Here is a 23032-nt window from a genome sequence, read left to right on the forward strand (position 1 = left end):
TTTGAAAAACCCCGTTCAATTGTCTGTGGCTTTCACTTAAACTTATGCGGGTCACTCAAGTATAACAAAGAAATAAATGCAAAGCTTACACTTTGTTTAGTACAGGAAATCCAAGGATTTAATAACTTTCCTTCTCCGAAATGTTTGTTGGATATTATCCTACTTATCTGAATTATTTTAATGTTATTGAATTTTGAAATATTTTTAAACAAACCAATATTTTTCTCGATTTTACATATCATAACAATATATATATATATAAATATATAATGATATATATAAATATATAATGAACCAGAAGTATTTGCTGACAACGTAAGGAAGTAAACGTTAAATATTGGGTTTGTAGCAATAACAAATGAAACGTGTACTCTTGTAAATTTTTAATCCAAGCTTTCGGACATTGGTTATGTCCTTCATCAGGGAGCTACAAATGTGATGAGTAGTTTGTTAACGTTGGTATAATTAATTAAAAAATTCACTACTTACAAATTTAATGAGGTTGTATCATATTTTTTTATTAAAAGATATTATGTAGATAATTTAGTTTTGGCACTTCCTAAACACAAAATTCATAAAACAGTTAACATTTTCAACAATTATAATAATCAACATATACAGTTTACAGTTGAGGAAGAGATAGATAATTCTCTACCATTCCTTGACATGAGAATTGTAAGAACTATAGACAATGTGTTGAAAACTAGATGGTTCAGAAAACCCATATGTAGTAATAGATTTATAAGCTATTACTCACATCATCCAAATAAGTTATATATAAATATATAATTTTATATATAAATAAATTTATATATAAAACTTGAAAAATATCACATTTTTATTTAATTTTCCATATATCTGTTACATTTTTTCAGACATCTATCAATGGTGAATAAATCTTCTTCTTTTTTGTTACTAAACAAAAAAGAATTTTTAAACAAAATTTTATTTTTGACAATATAATTGTCAAAGGTAAACATTTTAAATTGGCATTTATGACATTGAGGCTTATTTGTAATTGGTTGCTACTTTAAACTATTTATAAATTCAATTATTTTTTTGTTAAGAAAATGTTTTCAAAATTATTAGAATTTCAGGGAAGAATTTATTAGATAAGGGCATTTTAGTATTAATTCTTTTTGACATGTATTTGCAGAAATTTTTAACGAAACAAAAAATGTTTTTCTTTATAGTTCAACTTTGTAAGATATTTTGTCTTTTTTAGCAGCTCTTGATAAGAATTGTAAACACAATTGAAAGCTCGAGATATTAAATAGTTAACCAATAGCCCCCTTTTATTGACTCCAACCCATCAAAAACATTTATATATTTTTTCCAAACGAGTCACGAGTACTTCTTTTTTCTTATGTATATATATATATATATATATATATATATATATATATATATATATATGGTATATTTTTATGATTAGGCTTAAGCAATCGAAATTCTGTAATGATGGAACAATGAAAGTGATAAAAAAATTTATAGATCTCATGAGAATCGTGAAAAATATTAAAAATCGCCTCATGCTTATTTATTTAACAGCTTTATAGAAACTGACTTCATTTGCGGTAAAATGTTAAACATTTGTACAAAATCTGCACTCTTCAGCTTTAAACCTCATTTTGATTTTTGTCGATAGCACACTCTGATCAAAAGATATCGAATTTTTACTGTTGGTTAATACAAATTTTATTTAAAAAATAGATTTCGCTCGCCTAACCGACATTCTAAATCACCGGTGACTTCAAGCGTTGTTTCTGAGAGAACTGTTTATTCTACAACAGAAAGTTCTTATAAACGTTTTTGTTAATTAAAATTATCTCAGCTAAATTTTCTGGTTTGATTTTTTTTGTTCTACGGGGCATACAGATTCATCGTAAATCGATTACTAATTAAATATACGAAATGTCTCACAAATTAGAATTAGAAAAATATAGAGAAAATAAATAAATTGCAACGTGCAAGCTTTTTGGCACATTAAAATATTGGAAGTTCCAACAGTATATATTTCTAAGAAAAAACGTGGTAAAAGTGCTAAACAAAAACAATCATAATAATATAAAACTTTATAGATTTGCCAACATTAAAAAGAATCTACAAGAAGAAAAAACAAACTTTATTCTAAATATAGTATAATAAATACGTCCTAATAAAATGACAAGTGCATAAAAAATAAAATTGATTTACCTATGTACTGATACTAGCAAAAAAGATAAAAGATGAGTATCGTGAACGCTTATCAAAATGAAATGAAACAGGCCTTCTAAAATAATTATGGAAGATTATCAAAGTTTCCTCCTCAAAAACACTAGCGCTAATAATATTAACAATTTTCGATCATTTATCTATATTCAAAACTAATTTCTCTACATAAGTACATGTTTACTTGTTAGTTTAATTTTTACACTTTATAGCGAATATGTAAAAGTTAATATTATAAGTGACTCTTTTCAGCTACCTACAAATGATTTATTGCAGAGAACTAAAGGAAATTATCAATTATACAATTTCTGTCGAGTAAAAACATTCTGATTAAATCAGTTAGATCAAAAACTTTAATAGTAAGACGGGGCAGCACTCAAAAGAAATCCATTTCACCTACTCCAAACATATTCACCTGTCTCTGTTTACCATGCACTATTCTCATCAACAAACGATGAGTAAGCTAAAATAATGACTTCTCCCATTATAACAAGTACATAGTGACTAGTATTCTTTGAACAAAAAGTCCTCACAAGTCGTAGGTCAGTGGCGGAACTTTGGTATTAACTACAAAACGATCGTTTTCTCAATGATTATTCACTTAGTGAATTATGAATAATGTTTAAACTTTTATTTTCACTTATATTCTACCCTATTATCTGTAATATTTATTTGGTCATAGCATTCCTCTTCACTGTAGAGTTTAGGAATATGTTCCCTGTTGTGGTATCAAACTTCGCTCCATTTTTCCATGGGCGTCGTACACTTGTCGTTTTCAGTTTGCACTTAAGATCGGTATTATAAAAAAATGTAGAAATAGATGAAGATTTATGCAGTCAAATTAGGGTTTATATATATATATATATATATATATATATATATATATATATATATATATATATATATATATATATATATATATATATATATATATATATATATATATATATATAATCATCATCAACAGCTACTCCATCCATCGTAAGCGTCCTCAAAGTGTGTCCATTCATACCTGTTTGTTTTTTTTTTTTTTTTTTGGATCTATTCTCATGATGCAATCAGTCCATCTTATTTGAGGTATACCTCTTCTTCATTTTTATTTTCTCATAGTCACAATTTAATAATTCGCTTCGTCCAACGGCTGTCTTTCATTCTTCCCCTATTGTGTTCTGCCCAGTTCCATTTTAACATGTCAACAACAACATTGGTCGTCTTCTTATTTCCTCATATGTATATATTGTTACGATAAATATGACTCATATTTAACCTGTAAACATGTTATTATTCTAATAAGAATTTTCTAGTAGTTTCCCATACGATAAAACCGGCCTTCTGCCATGCCGTTCGAGACAGTTCAGGGGTCAACATCCGTCCGCTTCGAAGGGATTCCAGAACAACGGTTAATAAATATATATAGAGGAATCTTCATTATGTTAGTTAGTGTGAATAATAATATCGAGTCGAGTTTTGAAATGTAACGCGCGTATTGTCGGGAATATAAATTGTAATAAATGTTAATAAAGTTGATAAATTAGACTAATAAACTCAGTTTAATATATATATATATATATATATATATATATATATATATATATATATATATATATATAATATATCTATATATGTTAGTTGCATTACCAATACGCAGAATTGTAGTTCAGCTCTTAGTTTCAGTAAAAAATATATCAAAAAGGATATGCAAGAAGTTTAGCTCCTTTTGTAGGAAAGGAACAAATTCCAACACTACACTGTATTAAGAATATGCGGCTTGTTCTGAAGCTATTTTCTTGTGACATCTTAATGCAATTACTACTTTCAATGGAAATAAACCTCAATTTAGGTTTAAAATAAGTTTATTTTTGACATTTCGATTTTCAGTTTTTTTTTTTACACTGGAAAGCCTTTTTTAAAATACAAAACATTAATAAACGAAAAAAAATTTTGTTTTATGGTTAGTTGGTGAAAAATTCTTATAATAAATGAATTTTATCTTACTCATGCATATTAACAATTCAGAGATAATATATGATACATTTTAAAGTAGATGACTTTATTGTAAAATAGGTCATTCGATTACATGAAATCAATTTTAACTTGAGAATATCCGTCAGAAAAAATCATAGCATGTGATTCGTCTTTAAAAAGACAACCACGTGCAATAATGACAGTTAATTTCTCGTGTTAGTAAGTTTATAGTAAATAATGAGGAAAAAACCAGGAAAAACAACCTCATAATACTATACAGACATATAATGAGGGTGTTACATTTAGTTTACTATCAATAAACACCAAACTGTGATTTTATGTATATGTTATTTAAACACATAAATTATGTATTCTCGATCTATTATTGACTTACTAATAGTGGTTTTTGGTTTTATCTATTTCCTCTTTTAATATGGGAAACAGTTTGAATTTGTCTTTCAGTTCGAACAGACGATAAAACCACATTAAGCAGAGATAAGTTTTTGCGGTAATTAAAAATCGATATTTATATTTAAATTTAAAGTTGTGTAAATATATCGGTTTAATACTTGGAATTTTAGTGTAAATAAGTGATTTACCTCCCCTAATGGGGGAGGAAAATAACATTAAGACGCAAATGTGCGAAGTGAGTGTTGCGACAAGTTCCCCAGATATGGATATGGATAAGGATATTGAAATTGGTGCGGATTCCGGCAAAACAAGGGAAGTTAAACTGTATAATATTTCCTCTAATAATTATGATTTTCATACCTGTTGCGTTTATATAGAGAAATTAAATAATCAGAACATCTCTCGTTTACATCCAATGGTGGTGGGGGAAATTTTGTATCAAAAACTTAAAATCAAAAACCTAAAGGAAATTAAATCTATAGGAAAAAATAGAGTTAAAGTCATTTTAAAATCTATTTTGGATGCAAATAATCTAGTAACACATGATAAGTTAAAAGATGAAAATTTAAAAGCCTATATCCCTAACCATCTCTTGGAAATCAAGGGAATAATTCACGATGTAGATACGAGGTATGATACTGATTATTTAAAAAAACATATAGACTCTTCCGTTAAAATTACCGACATTAAAAGAATGCATAGAAAGGTAGATAAAGAAGGTAAAACAGAATACGTCCCCAGACGAAATATTATAGTTACATTTGAAGGAAATGTTTTGCCAACTCATGTCGTAGTTAATTTTGTGTATTTACCAGTAGAAAGATTTGTAGGCAGGGTAATACAGTGCTACAAGTGTTTGAAATTTGGTCACATTTCTAAGCAATGCAAGGGCACACAAGAATTTTGTATACGATGTGCAGAAATTAAAAATGATAGTCACATATGCGACACTCAAAAAACTTTTTGTATACATTGTAAAAGTAAAGATCATATTTCGATCTCCAAAAGTTGTCCCGTTTATGAGGAACAAAAAAAAATTAAAAATATTATGTTAGATCAAAAAATCTCCTTTCTAGAAGCAAAAAGATTTAAAGAATCATCTTTTTCCGAATTTGTTAGTAACAATAAATTTTCGATATTGTCAAATCTTGAAGAAAATTTTCCAAAACTACCTAACGTATCTGATGACATTATGTCATCTCATCCTACCATTCCAAGATCGTATATGAAAAAATCAACAAACTTTACTCATCCTGGACCTAGTAGGATTAATACTGAACATAATGCACTTAAAAAAAGGAAAGTTTCTACTCCTGTTTCACAATCCCCTACAGATTCCTCCACCTTTCCTTTTAGATTTGGCCCGTTACAGCCCCTACCACCTAATCCCAATAAACCTAATAGTTCAATAGATGGTGAAAAAAACAAGATGGTTATTTCGTTAGTCAAATTTTTTTCTGAATTTATAAAAAATGTAAAATCATTTGAGGATGCAGAAACACTGGATAATAATTTGTTAGCTAAGGGTTTGCATACTGTTCTCGAGGATATTTTTAAAGGTACTTAAATTTATGGCTTTTAACACTAAACTTAAAATTATGCAATGGAACGCTAGATCAGCTGTTGCAAATAAAAACAGCCTACTCAATTTCCTTATTAAAGAAGATGTTGATATTGCTCTTTTAAGTGAAACCTGGTTCAAAAATAATGTTGTATATAATTTTAAAGGTTATAATATTGTTCGTCAAGATCGTGCAGACGGTTTTGCTGGTGTCGCTGTTTTGGTAAAAACGGGTATCCGTTTTGAAATATTAAAATTAAATAAAAACTTCAATAAAGAGCTGCTTGCCTGTGGTATTAAAGTTAATTACGATAATACTCACTTGAGTTTTCTCTCTGTATATAGATGTCCAAAAACCAAAACCAGAATAGAAGATTGGACAAACTTATTTTCCCAAGTGAAGCACCCTTGCATTATTGGGGGTGATATGAATGCCCACAATGCGCTGTGGGGATCATCAAAAAACGATAATATTGGCGATCAAATTGTAGAGACCCTACAGGATCTTGATTTCATTGTGATGAATAACGGTCAACCTACTTGTCAAGGAAATCCAGGACATTCAGATTCTATGATTGATATTACGGTTTGTTCTCCTTCCATTTTTACTAAGACATTTTGGACTGTAGATTCTGATACACTTGGATCAAATCACTATGTTGTAAAAATAGAATTCGAATACCCAAGAGCTGTTAATGAGACCATATATCCCAAAAGTAAATGGAATACTAAGAAAGCTAATTGGGATATGTACGCTGAAATAATTGAGAATACTTTAAATGAAAGTGGACCTATATCCCCAAATGTAGAAGAAAAATATAATCTTTTATTAGACTGTATCAATAAAGCTTCCACACAATCTATTAGCCAATATAAACCCTTTAAGTGTAAGAAACGGACTCCTTCACCATGGTGGGATGCAGAATGTGATCTAATTGTTGCAGAAAGAAAAAATGCATTAATAAAATACAAGCAAGATCCATCAGTTGAAAATTTTATTAAATGTAAACAAGCTAGTGCACACGCTAAGAAATTATTGAAATCGAAAGCCAAACAAAGCTGGGTTGATTGGTGCTCAAAATTAAATAAACAAACGTCGCCTACTTCGATTTGGAATCAAGCGAAAAGGATGAACAGGAAAAGGGTCAATGCTCCATTACCACTAGAAGATTCGTGGATAGCAGAGTTTTTCGACAAAATTGCACCACCGTATGTGAACAATCACGAAGATTTAATGTTATTCAATCCGAATTATAGTCATTTTCTCTTAAAACCGTTTACTATGGTAGAATTGGACTGTGCCCTTAGTGACCGTCCTAACACTTCTCCTGGTTATGATGAAATCAAATATATTATGCTATTTAATTTACCAAATAATGCAAAAGAGTTACTTCTAAATATTTTTAATCAGATAATTAGAGAAGGTTCTAACTTTTCGGCCTTCAAACATATTATTGTCGTTCCTATTCCCAAACCTGGGAAAAATCTAAAATTAGTTGAAGCTTACAGACCCATATCTTTATTATCTTGTGTACAAAAAACTCTAGAGAGAATACTTAAGGCTAGGCTAGAATGGTGGTTACTAGAACAGAACCTTCTACCCAAAGAACAATACGGATTCAGGAAAGGTTTTGGTACCTTGGATGCATTGGCTTCCCTAGTTGTAGACATTCAAAACAATTATTCCCGGAACAATTACTTACCGGCATTATTTCTTGATATAGAAGGTGCTTATGACTCTGTGTGTCTAACAGCACTCAAAGAAAAAATGACAAGAATATTTCAAATTCCAGCTCAATTTGCTGATAGTATTGTTAATCTTTATTCAAACAGATTAGTTTATTTAAGAAAAGAACAAATGCTCATAGGCCCCAGAATCGTAAACAAAGGATTACCTCAGGGTTCTGTATTGAGTCCTATCCTGTTTAATTTGTACGTAGCGGATTTGTACAATATTAAAATAAACAACATACCATTCAACCTCATACAATACGCAGATGATTTCTGCATTTACACAGAACACAAAGAATATAAACAAGCAATCAAAAACTTGGATAGTATTTATCAACTACTTCAAAAATGGCTTGATAAAAACAATTTTGAATTATCTTGTAATAAATCACAGGTTTGCATTTTTACCAGACATTATAAACCTAATGATCAAATAATTAAATTAGGAAAACATCAATATCCACTAAAAAATAAGGTCAAATATTTAGGTATGACACTTGACAAACATTTGACTTGGAAGGATCACATTGAGGATATGTTAAACAAATGCAACAAGGGAATAAATTTTCTTAAATCGATTAATAAAACGTGGTGGGGTGCTGATGTAGACGTAAATTTATTATTCTACAGAGCGTATATTCGCTCTATTTTGGATTACGGAAGCATATTCTATGGATCAGCCAGTAATGCATTGCTAAATAAAATTAACGTAATACACAATTCAGCTCTACGCACATGTTTAGGTGCTATGAAGTCCACACCAATTCAACCCTTGTATTTGGAAGCCTTGGAACCGCCTTTAAATATCAGACGAAACTTCCTGACCGAAAAATTTCTGGTAAAGACATATATAAAAAATCAACCGTTATACACAAAGCTCATCACTCTGAATTGCTATGATTTGTCTACTAAATACTGGGAAAAAAAGAAATCGCCTTTAGTCTGCGAAGCTCTGCAACATAATATGGAAGCATTAAAAGAGATAGATAAAGCTACGTATACACTTCAAAACATCTCATATGCAACATATCATGGTTCAAATGCAGATATCATGGTACCAAAATATAGTGACAGTATACACATAAATAGAAAGATTATTCACTCAATATTATCAGAATTCGAAAACTCCGTTGTTATATATACCGATGCCTCCAAATCATCAAACGGTACTGGATGCGCTTTTTTTATTCCATTGGAACGAATAGAACGCACATTTAAGTTGAACTCCCAGATCTCTATTTTTACAGCAGAAGCTCTTGCAATATATGAGGCCTTACTTTATGCAACAGAAAGTAACTCGGACCATATAGTGATATTATCAGATTCTTTATCAGTTTTGACCTCTATTGGGAAACCGGGATTGCCAAATACGTACAGTTGCCCTTATATTTACAAAATTAAGGATATCAAACAAAAGTTAGTAACAAGGGGCAAAAATGTACTTTTTGTTTGGATTAAAGCACATATAGGTTTGGAAAATAACGAACATGTTGACCAATTAGCAAGAGAAAGTATTATGTCTGGTAGAGAAACTTCGTATAAAATCACGGCTTGCGACTTTCTGGCTTCCTTAAAATTAAGATTATACCAAAGGTGGGATAATATATGGAAGGAATATTCCATTGTTAGCCCAAATAGATACACTTCTCTTCAAACAGATATTCCTAAAACTCCTTGGTATAAGTTTTTTAATGTACCTAGAAAATATGTTACCACGATCATAAGACTGAGATTTGGGCACGCTTGTTACCCCAAACATTTATTTAAACTTAAGGTTTTAGATAATGATCAATGTGAATTTTGTACAGAAGAAGGAAACCTAGATCATATATTTTTCAGTTGCCCCAGAAATATTATAACTTCATCCAGATTAATAAATAATTTACACAAACACAACATATTAGCCCCTTGGAACCTTCAGTACCTATTATCATTAGACTCGAGAGCAGTGTATGATTTATTAGTTATGTTTTTAAAAGATAGTAAAATAACCATGTGAATAATTATACATTAGTTAATAACGTAACCTTTGTCTCTAACCCAATTGTTTAAATTCCTTTCTTACCGTGGCCTAGTGTTGTATGTTAAAAAAAAAAAAATGCCTTGATGGGCCCCTAGGCGAGAAGAGAGTGACCCTGTTTACCTGTTTTGTATATTTATTTTAATTTTAATATAAACTCAGACAATCTTTCTTTTACCATGTTGAGTCTGGCTGAATGACTAAAAGTCTATGCCAAAAAAAAAAAAAAAAAAAAAAAAAAAAAAAAAAAAAAAAAAAAAAAAAAAAAAATATGGGAAACCAGATCCTACTGCATTCGACATTCGAGGAATTTGCGACAAACGAGGAATTGGTCTCATTTAGCATAATTAGAGCTGCTTCTTTTATTTTTCTCTTTTTACTATCCGTTTCTTTCTTCTTCTTCTTCTTCTTTCTTCTCTATCCGATGGTGTTAATAATCTCGCATTCTTTGCCTATTCTACGTAGGACCTCAACATTAGTCACACGATCCACCCATGAAATTCTTAAAATACGTCTGTAACACCACATCTCGAATGCCTCGAGTTTTCTTAAGGAAGCTTCGGAAAGTGTCCAGGCCTCTACTCCGTATAATAACGTAGAAAATACATAGCATCTAATGAGAGAGATTTTGGTAGCAAGTGGTAAATCGTGACTTCCTTCATCATTATGAAGGCCGATCTCGCTTTTCCTATGCGTTGTTTTATTTCACTGATTATTAGGTTTAGTTTTATATAAAATAGATCTCAATGTAATTGTTGTATTGAGTGTTGTTGAAATTATGAATGTATTTCCTATCGTGTTAAGTTTTTCTTATGAGTGGTATTGTTATTTTCCTCGTATGATTCCTTTTGGATGCGTAGAATCTCGTTCTTAGTTCTTCTGTTTTTTTGGATTGATTGTTAAAAATTCCTTAGTTATAAAGAGTCTCATATCCAGTATCGTTCATTCAGATTAATCCAGGAAAGGTAATATTCCTTTTTCATGGTAAATGTTATTGTCTCTTCTTTATCATTTATATCAGGGGTTACCAATTATATTCCCTGAGGATCCGTTTCAAAAACCTTCTACACTTCCGCGGTCCGGACACTCAGCACTAAACCAGGCGGTGGCGTAACCGGAAGGGTTGCCCAGAAACCCTCCAGTACATTTAACCCCTACCCCCTCAGGAGATCATCCTGGTTACGTAGTTAAAACCAGGCAACTAGGCCACTTCGTTTAGGGGGGGGTATTAAAGTCAAGAAAAAAAAATATTATAAAGCTATTAAATTGTTTTTTCTCCCGTCTTTGTTAAACACATCTATGCGGCATAATTTGAAATATTCGTATCTTAATTGAACTGAACTTAATTTAGTCGTTTAATGATACTGTTTCTGGTTGCTTTATTTCTCCATATAGTGTTCAACAATTTCATGGAACATTATCTAAACCTATTTAAATATTTAAATGTTATTAACAGCTTACCTTAAATAGTATTTGTTTACTTTATTTTACCAGCTTCGCTGGTCCGTACACCATTAGGATTAAGTGGAAAATTGTTGCTTAACAGTTGCACAACATTTTCAATTTTGTGGAAATCAGCATATCGTTTTTTACATTGACGATAAAGTTCATTAATAAAACGTGAGAACTAAGTAACATCAATATCTTTATTACTATCATAAATTGATTGAGAGGAAAGTTCAAAACTTTGGCCTTAATATCCTCAGAACAAAGTTCAATCTTTTTAGAAAATCTTCTAATATCCGACAAAAGTTTACAAAATATATCCGCCAAAAATGCGATAGTTGCAATGTTTTCTGTGTCCAAGAGGAAGCCCAAATGGTCATTTGCAGCTTCATTATTAATAGTAGACAGAAATTCTTTTATGTTATCAAGTATTGTAAAGAATCTTTGAAGCACTAAACTTTGAATTGTCGATGCCTCGAAGATGATTTTGCACGTACAAAGTTCACTATTTTCATGATGGTTTACATTTTACTGTGAAGAATTGGATTTAAACTGCAACACAACATACTTTGATGCATTATACAATGATACGATATTAGATTTTTATTGCACACAAAATAGCTACTTAGTTGCTGAACCAAGACTTTTCTACACCCAACCATCGCTGCAGCGTCGTCCGTATTGATTGAAATAAATTTTTTTAAAACCAAACCATCCTTGCCAAAATAGTCCACCACGGCCTTGTGTAAATCCTCTTCTGTAAAAGTTTCTGATATTGGTAGAATAGTTAAAAGTTCTTCAACAAACTCTTCTCGGTTCTGTCCAGGTACCCCCCAAAAAATTACAAGCTGTGCTGTATCTGTAATGTCGCATGTCTCATCCAATGCCAAAGCAAAAATATTTAGTGACAGCCAAGATTTGTTTTAACGTTTTGCATGTTTCATCTGCCACCTGCATATTCGTTGTGCTTGAAGTAGTAGATATTGGAATACGCTGAATAGTATCGAAAGGAAACATCCTTTTTATTTTCAAATAATTTTTTTTTTATTTATTTATTTTGCTTCAACCACTTAGAGTTATTAGCATAAGAAAAATACAAAAATGATAAAGACATACATAGGCATATACAAAATATCAATTACATAATAATGTATACAATATATATTTTAATTATTGATGTATTGTATTAAATTTTATTGAAAAGGTTTATAGTTTTCAAGAATTCTATCAAGTCAGCCACGTATTTAGATTCTCCTAAAAGTTCTTTTAATGTTTTTGGAAACTGATGATATAGTCTTTCCACTGAGTATATTGGACACTCAATCAAAATGTGCTTCACTGTCACTTTACATTCACAAACAAAACACACTGGTTCCTCTTCTTTCTTCAACAAGTATTCATGTGTTGTAGAAGTGTGTCCTAATCTGAGACGTGTTATTAGGACTTGATGTTGTCGCTTTGAAGGCCAGAAGTTCCATGGAAGGACGGAAGATTTTATTTCTATCAATTTAGTGGTGCTTCTATTATCTATTCCATTGGTTTTGCCAAACATCGTGCAATTTTGATCTTAAGTAAGGTTTTAAATCCAAATGCACCGTTAGATTTTCCACTGATGCGGCTGTATTGGTTACTGCGGACATAGCTAGACTATCTGCCTTTTCGTTACCATCTATTCCAACGTGTGACGGTACCCAGAGGAACTCTACTATCAAATTGTTTTGGTATATACGGTATAAAATTAACTTAATCTTCTGTAATGTTGGATGAGAGGGATAAATCTGAGAAATTGATGTCAGACAACTAAGTGAATCAGATATTATAAGAGATTTGGGAAGTTTTTTTTCTAGAATATAGGTTAGGGCCTTATTGATGGCAAATAGTTCTGCTGTAAAAATACTTGTCTTAGGAGACAATTTATAGATGGAATGTTCATGGGATGTCACAAAGCATGCTCCTACTCCATTTATGGTCTTAGATGCGTCCGTGTATATAAAATGGTAATCTTTGTACTGTGTGAGAACATGGAGAAAGTGAGTTTTAAAAAAATTTGGTATCACGTTATTTTTGTTATATGCTGTAAGTTTAAGGTTACAAACCGGAGAGTGAACAACCCAAGGAAAACATAAATTTATTTCACAGATAGGATAAATGGGAGGTAGTTCAATATTAAAATCTAATAAGTATCTATTAGCTCGTTTATAGAAAGGTACAGGACCCCTATTTATTTTTCGATAGACCTCCTGGAACCTGTTAGCAACAGCATGATGAAGAGCTGGATTTTTTGGGTTAGATTTTATACTCGAGACATACGATAGAGTTAAGTATTTTCTTCTTAGGTTTAAGGGTGGCTCTCCAGCTTCATAGAGTAGACTGTCCACAGGACTGGTGCAATATGCTCCTAGAGCAAGTCTAACGGCTGAACTCTGAAGAGTATCCAAAGTTTTAAGCAATGCTTGGTTTGCGGTGTTATACACAACACATCCGTAGTCCAGTTTTGATCTAATTAAAGCTCTATATAAATTTATTAGAGTTGGAAAATCTGCTCCCCAATTTTTATGTGATACAGATTTCATAATATTTAGTCTAGCTTGGCACGATACTCTTAGCGAGTGAATATGACTTGTCCAACTTAATTTTGAGTCCAGTTGCATCCCTAGGAATTTTATTTCTTTTGTATATTCTATAGGAGAATTGTTTAAAAATAGATTTGGGAGCTTTTGTGGATTTGATTTTCGTGAAAAATGTATAGCTTTTGTTTTCGTGTTGGAAAACTGTAGCCCAATATTGTTAGACCACGATTCTATCGACTTAGATTATGAGCCGATAATATGTTTTTATTTCTTGCTAGAATTACCAGATCATCAGCATACAAAAAAGTTTTAATTGTGCCATTAGAGTCCGACACAACATTGTTAATAGCTATTAAAAATAGTGCTACGCTTAGATTCGAGCCCTGTGGAATTCCATTTTTCTGTAATTTAGATTCAGACAAATGGTTATTGATTCTAACTTGAAAATATCGTTGCCGTAGAAAGTTTGAAATAAAAGCAAACATGTTACCGTGTATTTTCCAATTGTGGAGTGTGGTTAAAATATCGTAGCGCCATACTGTATCAAAAGCCTTTTTTACATCAAAGAATATGGCTAAACATTCTTGATTACATATAAATGTTTCGTGAATTTCGTGATTCCAATGATATTAAGTTATCTAATGTTGATCTATTTTTCCTAAATCCACTTTGTTCGGGTATAATAAGATGTTTATGTTCAATATACCACATGAGTCGATTGGCAATGATCTTTTCTAGCAACTTACACATTCCATTCGTGAGAGATATTGGTCTATAGGATTCTGCTTCAAATTTAGGTTTACCTAGTTTGTGTATTGGAACTATGATTGACGAGTGCCATATGTGTGGGAATACCTTATTGATCCATATACAATTGAATAGTTGCAATAATAGTTCTTGGCCTACTAGTGGTAGGTTCTGTAGAAAAAGCACAGGTATATTATCTGGTCCTGGACTAGTATTTCTAACGGAGTTAAGAGTTTCAATAAGTTCAGTCAAGCTTATAGGATTGTTTATTGGTGAAGTGTCATTGATTATTGGTATTCCTTTATTTTCTTCAAATCGTTTCTTATTTAAGAATTCTATTAAATAGCTTTCATCACTAGAAACGGTACAATATTGATTTGCCATTATTTCAGATATATTGCATTCGGACGTAAATGTCTGATTGTCTTTTATTAATTACTTTACTTAAGTGTTGTGAATTTTTGCCAGATATACTTCTAATCATGTTCCAGATTTGACCAATTGGAGTAGATCTATTGATTTCTGAAACAAACTTTTGCCATGACTCTTGCTTGCTTTTTTTAATAATAAATCTACATTTAGCTCTTATTCTTTTAAATTCTAAATGATTTTCAGTAGTTTTATATCGTTTATATCTATTAAAAGCCGATTTAGATTACCTTATTGGCTGTTTGCACGCATCGTTCCACCACGGTACAGGTGAATGTTTTGGATGAAAAGCTATTTTTCCAATGGATTTATTCGCTGCATCAATGATGACTTTATTGAAAAATAATGTTTTCTCGGTAATATCTTGTTCTGATTCTAACATTTCTCTAAGATTCATAGCTGATGAAGAAATCAATGTTGAGAACAGTGTCCAGTTGGCTTTATTTAAGGACCATTTGGTGATGTGTGTATTGTGTTTGTGGTACAACAGATTGTTAACTAAGATGGGAAAGTAATCACTTCCATATAGATCAGGTAAAGTGTCCCACGATAAACTAGGTTGCAAGTTTGGTTCACAAATTGACAAATCAATTGCTGAAAACTCTCCTGTTGCTGACATTTAAATTGAGATTATTTAGGATATTTTCTATTTTTCTTCCCATTTTTGTCAATTTTTTTAGCCCCATAATGAATTATGTGCATTAAAATCTCCCAGTATAATTCGAGGTGTAGGAATCTGACATAAAAGATCAGAAATATCTGCTATACTTGGATCAGAATTAGGTGCTATGTAAAGACTGCAGATGTTAACTTTTAGTGGACCTACTACAGCCCACTCTAGATTTGTTATTAGAGGAATACTGCAATATTCATAGGAATTCTCGATAAAAATTGAAACTCCACCACTGGCATGTTTTTGATTTTGCCTAATTTTAGATACGCTTGTATAATTTCTCAAATTATGAATTTTGATATTTTTAAAATGAGTTTCTTGTAGACAAATTATAGAAGGTGAATTTTGAGCAATTATTAATTGTAACATTTCTAAACAGGTATAATAACCGTTCAAATTCCACTGTAAAATAGACTTGAACGTGAGCTTATGTAGAAGGTTCTATGGAGGAGTCGCTATCGAACTGAGGTTTTAGTTGTCGAGTAATTGAATTAATTATTTTAGTACATCGCGATTTCATTTTTTTTTTATATAATGTAAGGATAGATCTCTTTTAACAGATTAAGTAAGCATCATGTGTCTTCTGTATAAGTTTTAGATATACTCAATTTATCTGGAGATCCTAAAGCATTTTTAAAAAAATCAGTTAGTTGTTCAAAATTTAATATCGGTGTTATAAGTTTATTAGTAATAAAATCTTTTACGGGTTCCATACTGTTAGCAATAGTCTCAGAATTATCAATAGTTTTGGATTTTTTAAGTTTTTTTATTGGTTTTGTAAAATTTTCTTTCGGTTCTTGTAAAGGTGGGGATAAAATTTCAACAGGACTGCGCTTAGCTGTGTTTACTTCTTTACTAGGTGTATTAGTTATTTCAAGTGTATCAGTGGTATCTATTGATATGCTATTTATAGGGCATGCTAGTGTTGAGGAAGAGTTTGGGATTGATGTATGAGGTTGTGAACCATTAGGTGTTGTTGATAACTGGGTAGTTGTTATATTTGTATCTGTGCATGTAGTTTGAGAACTTGGGAATGATGTTGAGGGTGATATTTGGGATGCAGTTAATATTGGTGTAGTTAATGAAGAAGGTATAGTCGAAGATTGTAAAGAGAAGGAATTCGCTAAAGATGTGATCGGGACGTCATGTGGAAGAGTATTAACTACTGTATTTATAGTAGTAGTTGGCACTGTTGTTAATTTTTGATTTGGATTTGTACAGGATGGACAATTTGCTACAAAATGGTCAGATTGTTTACAATAGTAACACATCTGTTTTTCTAAAGATAAGAAAATACGATAAGATGTTTGTTCGTGGTTTATGACAATTGAGGGAGGAATTAATGTAGATTCTAAAGGAGAGATAAATGTATGTCTTCGAAAGCTCAGTATATGTCTATATTCTGGGTTTGTTGTACCTATTCGTAAAAAATTAATTGGAGTTAATAAACTGAAGCCTAACTTTTTAAGTTCAGATTCTATGAAAGTGTGAGGAATACTAGGACAAACATTAGAGATCAGTAATCTTTCATTTGGTGTAATTAAGCGTCGAGCATAAATTATTTGTTGAATGATGGTTATTCTTCCGTTGTCAGCATTCATGACAGTTTCTACTAATTCTTCACTAGCTAGGTAAATACAAATACGGTGTGATTTGAAATTCGTGAAGAGAAAATAATATATCTTAGTTCTATAATTTTTCCCAGTGCAAGTAGATATTCCTCAAGTTTGGCGTTTTCCAGAGCATTATATAAAATAGCTTGTTTCTTGGATGGAAATTTTGGAGTTGAATTGATTAACGCTGCAGAATATGAAGAAGTTTTATGTGATGTCAATAACATTTGGGACCTCGACGCCCCTGGACTATTAACATCATCCATTTTCGTTTTTTAATGACATCAGGTAATATAAACAATATGAACTTGTTGTGAAGTAAGTATCTAATTAGATTAAAATTACTTACAGATTTTCTCCAATAAGTTCACTAATTTTTATTTATAATAACACAACACTTTAATTATTAAGTGGATATAAATAAAAGCACAAAAACTAGGTGCGATTAGACTGGTAATTAAATACGTCCAACCTCGCCAAAGGTTCAAATCGTTCCCCATTTTCAAATAATGATTTTTCTGATTCCAGAAAACGCTCTTTAACGATAGCTGCGTCAATAAATGGCTTCATATGTTTGGTAAGCACCCAGGAAATGCGTAAAGAAGACTCAGAACATTTTTCTTGATCGGTCATTGATCGCTTGATAATTTCCGTATATGTGGCGTAATTTGAAAGTAAACTCTCAAGTTTACTTTTACGAATTAGAGTTCCTATTCTGTATTTTTCGTCAAATATTTTATGTTTTGTTTCGTAATACCGTTTAACATTCGAACTTTTAATTCTTGCCACAGTGTGATGGCAAATCAAACAAACAGGCACTGTTCCAACTCCAACGTGAAACAATATAGAGCTGTCCATTCAGGTTGAAACTGCGTGTTTTCTGATTGAATTTTTCTTTTCTTATCAATATTGATATCAATGTAAAATATTAACAACGCTTGAATTCTATAGAAAACAACACTTGAAAGTATTGAAAGTATATGAAAAGCGTAAACAACACTCAGAATGAAGACTGATCAAAGACTGAGCTGCGACAATCAAAACTGAGACTGAGACTAGGGATAGGGATGCGCAATATTCATCGATGATTGATAAACATACTCTTTTGCTCAATGGTCGAAGTTTTGCCATCGATATTTACGTATTCGATTACAGTAATCTTTAGTTTTATTAAAAACAATAGAATTATTATAAAATTCCGCAGAATGGTTACTATGTCAGAAATATGTACATTGAAATAATGTTATTATAAAATACAAAATAATTTCAAAATTTGAAATACATACAAAAGAAATTAGTTTTCAGGCAGCTTCCCTTTACAGTTTGCTAAAAGATTATTTTTAGGTAGGTACTTCCTGAAATTTTGGGAAAAATTTTTGGATTTTCTCTTGCATGGACTTAACTGGCCTGATATCTTTCTTTCTCGCAATAATTTAAAAATCGTGGACTGTCCAATTCCAGTCATTCGGGCACATCGCTCAACACTTTCTTGCACAGACAAACTAGGGTGATCGTGTTTTATGCAATCATATACATTTAAAATTATAACTTTTTCACTAACAGATAGCGGAGAATTTTTTACACCTCTTTTCTTTGGAGTAAATGTCGCCATTTTATAACTTTTTCACTATTTCTATATCACAATATTACTGTACGTTTAATTGGTGTAGTAACAATTACTAACTCGAATGTCGAATGTCGAATGATAATAATAAAATAAAAGAGGGATTATAATGAAAGTGTAAGTAAAACCTCATTACGCGTTATTAGTTTTCATGTTGATTTATTTTAGTTCTTAGTAATATTAGGAGGTGCGTCATACCCTTATCAGTTTCTTCTAATGCTTTTATTCGTTCAGTAAGGAAGTGAATTTGTTTTTATAAATATAAATGTAATTAGCTTTAATGACCATATAATGGAATACGAGTTTGAAGAATAAGTTAATCGAAAAATTAAATAAAATTGGTTATCACAAAATATCCAAAATATGATATTTTGAGGTACATCAATTTTTGACGACGAAGTTGACATCCGTCCATTTGCCTACGCCCATGACGACACCGAAATTCAGGCAAATTTTATGACACTTCATGATTTATTACTCTACACTCATTTGAAACCAATTATAATAACTATGTATTGAAAACAAAAATCCAACATTAAATTTTCAAAACAATATAAAATAAACATAAATTCTGTGTTAAAAACAGCATAAGATGCATTATGCATTAAAAACAGAACATTCAACATAATTAAATTTTTAAACACAATAGGATAGGATATAAAAAATAGCAACATTTTAGTAGCTAATAACTAGTTAGTATAACCACTAGCTTTTAGTAAAACTAAATTTTCAAAAGTATGATCAGACAAGGTATGACGTCGGGATGAATTAATAAAAGTTGCAAAAGAAAACATTCTTTCAACAGCTGCAGAAGAAGGTAATGGCGTATTGAACTTTTTAAATAATTGTTCTATAATATTATATTTTTTTAACATTTGTATGTTGGTTTCAGAATCGGCCAAATATTGTAATAGTTGCAGCTCAGCTTGTCGTTTATAATCTAAATCAGTATAGCCAGTGTTTTCGTTTTGCGTTTGAAGATCGGAGTATTCGGAGTTAATATCAAATTCAAAGAAGTCGTTTTGCATTTTGTTACTTTTCATTACAGTAGTAATGTTATTTGTACTTACATCAAACTGTTTTAATTGTTCCTCATTTTCCTTCATAATTTTTATAGCTTCTGTAATTACCAAATCCTTAATTTCACTAAGGTCATTTTCGATATTCCTGATTCCTCGAAATGCAGTAAGCCAACGTGTTTTAAATAAAGGATTAGTAACTGCAGCAATTATTGTAGATTGGTTAGTCAACTTAAGAAGTTTTTCAAATCTGGAGTTTAAAAATACTGTCAGAGCGTTCAAAATAGGTTCCACATATTTACATATTTAAACTTATTGGTTTTAAGCTTTTCAATTTTAACAAACAAGCTTACGATTGATGGTAGAAGGAAACCGTAGTACATATTTTGTTCGCCTTGAAGAATGTCAAGTGCCAAAGCCAACGGTTTTAGTATTTGGCATAATTCTGCTAAATAATTTAGATCAGTATCTCTGAGCAGATCTTGTTTTGCAAAATTTAATTTTTCGTATAGAGATTCCAGTTTTTCTTTAGACTTAAGAATCTGGTTCAGAGCATCGAACATGGAATTCCAACGAATCACACCCGGGTAAAAGTATGTCCTAATACTTTTTTTATCACTTCAGCTGATTTGGACGACCTGCTTTTTTCCATATATGATTAGATCTAGCTATTGCTTGTTCATGTTTTGATCTAAGAGAACTGGTTGAATTAATTATTTTCATAATATCAGTAGTTGTTATTAGGGCAAGTGTATGACTTGCACAACGTATGTGTTCAGATAAAGTAGGAATTATTGTCACTTAAATTATTTTTAAGGAGATAATTTTCGTTTTCAAATATGTCAGGAATATCCTCTTCATCCTCCAAAATATCTTCCTGATCTTCGTTAATGATGTCGATATCATCTTTTGGCACTTGTTGTTGATGTTCACCGTCGTCACCAGTGTAGTGTAAAACATTATTGATACCAATAACACCAAATGCTTTGACAAAATTTGAGCCGTTGTCAGTAATTATTGCTAACACTTTATTTGGATGTAGATTATAAGCAGTATGTATGTCTTCTAATAGTTCAGCTATACGGTCGTGTGTATGCGTTCCAGAAAATCTTCTACATGCTAGCGGTGCTGACTTTCGTAGAAGTTTGTCGTCAATCCAATGACATGTAACACCAAGAAAACTTCGGGTTTTGCATGACCAAATGTCAGCCGTCGTGCAGACGTAACGGATATCATGTAATGTTAATTTTAAGTTTTCTTTGTTCTCAGACACCATAGAGGAAATTTTTTTTACAGCTGTAGGCCTGGATATGATTTTTAAAGGAGTAATTCCCCTAAATAAATTTAAAAAGCTACGGTTTTGTAACAACGACAAAGATGACATGGTATCTACAATAAACTGAAGAAGTCTTCTTCTCCCGCTACGGCTGGCGCGACAGGTCGAAGCTTGTCGGATCATGAAAAGTATCTATTTCTCAGGTCCTGAGTAAGTATCTAAGATACTTTTTTGTATCTAAGATACTTTTTTGTATCTAAGATACTTTTAGTATCTAAAGATACTTTAAAAGATAAAAGATACTAGATACTTTTAAGAAGTATCTAAAGTAAAAGTAACTTTTAAATGAACCAAAAAGTATCTTAAATAAAAGTATCTAAGATACTTTTAGTATCTTAGATACTTTTTTTATCTTTTTACTAAAGATACTTTCAGCTCTGATATATATATATATATATATATATATATATATATATATATATATATATATATGTATATAGTTATATAAATAATATATTCTGCTGTAATTTTGTATAGTTATTTAATAAATTATTTAAAGATACTGCTGTCAAGTGTTTTTCTACTTTTTAAATATAAGAGAAAAAACCTACAATATTAACCTGATTAGTTATTATTATTTCCGTAAATATCTTTTCTGCTTTTCTAATTAGAATTGCCACCCGACAGAATGGCATTCATAAAATACAAATAAATTTACATTAACAACTTACCAAAAACATACTAACGCAAAACGTAATGTGTCTGGCTCTACAGACCATTTGTCTAGATTTCGTTGTTATTTTTCACTTTTGTAAATAAAAATGAGTAATATTACTGATTAAATAGAACCTTTTAACAAAATTAAGTTTCATATTCTGTAGGTAATAATGTATGGTTTTAATAAAAACACGCTTTCAACAAAATGAACAGGTCGATGGAATAACTGAATATAATAATTAATATATACTGGAATTTTACCATAATTTCAATACTGCAAAATACACTTTCTTTACTCAGTACTTTCTTGACATTTCGAATTCTAACTCTAGAATGGTTTTCAAACCGTTTGTAGTAATAATTGTATTACTATCCGCGCTCTGGAATTTCGCATATCTACTCGCGTAGTGTATTATCTACACCACGTCTATTAATTTGAGATTAAGTGAATAAATTAATGGATAGAAATAGGAAAACATGGTAGGTACCTTGATTTTTTATGCTATTTTAGTAAAATGTACAATAATTATACGATTCTCAAAAAAAGTTCAAATCGTCAACACAGGAAGAAATCTGTTTAGTTTGTTTTCTTCATTGCTTGCTTTCTAATTTTTTTTACAGATAATCGTATGTAACAACTACAAAATAACACCAAAACATTTTATACAGGAAATCACCGAGGAAAAACTCAATGTATAATCACCGTAGAACGACTCTACAAGAGAAATGTACCAAAGGAGGCTAGCACAGAAGATACAGCTGAAACAAATGGACGACATTCAAGATATAAACGCGGGCTGGGAGAAAATTAAAAACAACATTGAAGAAGCAGCAACAGAAGCTCTAGGAAAAAGCAAAGTCATACTGAAAAAAAGAAACAACAACAATACAGCATGGGTCAGAAAAGAAATAAAAGAGAAATGTAAAGGGAAACGAGAGGCCTACACAAAGTACAAAACATCAAATACCCCAAAATCCCGAGACACCTATAGAAGAATACGAAATGAAACAAAGCAGTT

At 31.0% G+C, this 23032-nt stretch overlaps 1 protein-coding gene across 1 annotated transcript; it reads left to right on the top strand.

Annotated features, from left to right (window-relative positions):
* Positions 1–6158: 6158 nt before the first annotated feature.
* Positions 6159–16734, top strand: LOC140433845 (uncharacterized). Its single transcript, XM_072521821.1, has 4 exons — positions 6159–7035; positions 7573–8205; positions 8326–8717; positions 16678–16734. Exons 1-4 carry the CDS (start codon positions 6159–6161, stop codon positions 16732–16734), a joined length of 1959 nt encoding a protein of 652 aa, XP_072377922.1.
* Positions 16735–23032: the final 6298 nt, after the last annotated feature.

This window comes from Diabrotica undecimpunctata, chromosome 2, assembly GCF_040954645.1.
Source record: "Diabrotica undecimpunctata isolate CICGRU chromosome 2, icDiaUnde3, whole genome shotgun sequence".
Classification (NCBI taxonomy): Eukaryota; Metazoa; Arthropoda; class Insecta; order Coleoptera; family Chrysomelidae; genus Diabrotica; species Diabrotica undecimpunctata.

Bases quoted from the DNA above. Each gene is read 5' to 3' on its own strand.
- LOC140433845 (XM_072521821.1), top strand. From the start codon at position 6,159: ATGGCTTTTAACACTAAACTTAAAATTATGCAATGGAACGCTAGATCA. The intron at 7,036-7,572 runs GTAAGAAACGGA...TAATTAGAGAAG, and splicing joins CCAATATAAACCCTTTAAGT to GTTCTAACTTTTCGGCCTTC. The intron at 8,206-8,325 runs GTATTTATCAAC...TAATTAAATTAG, and splicing joins AGCAATCAAAAACTTGGATA to GAAAACATCAATATCCACTA.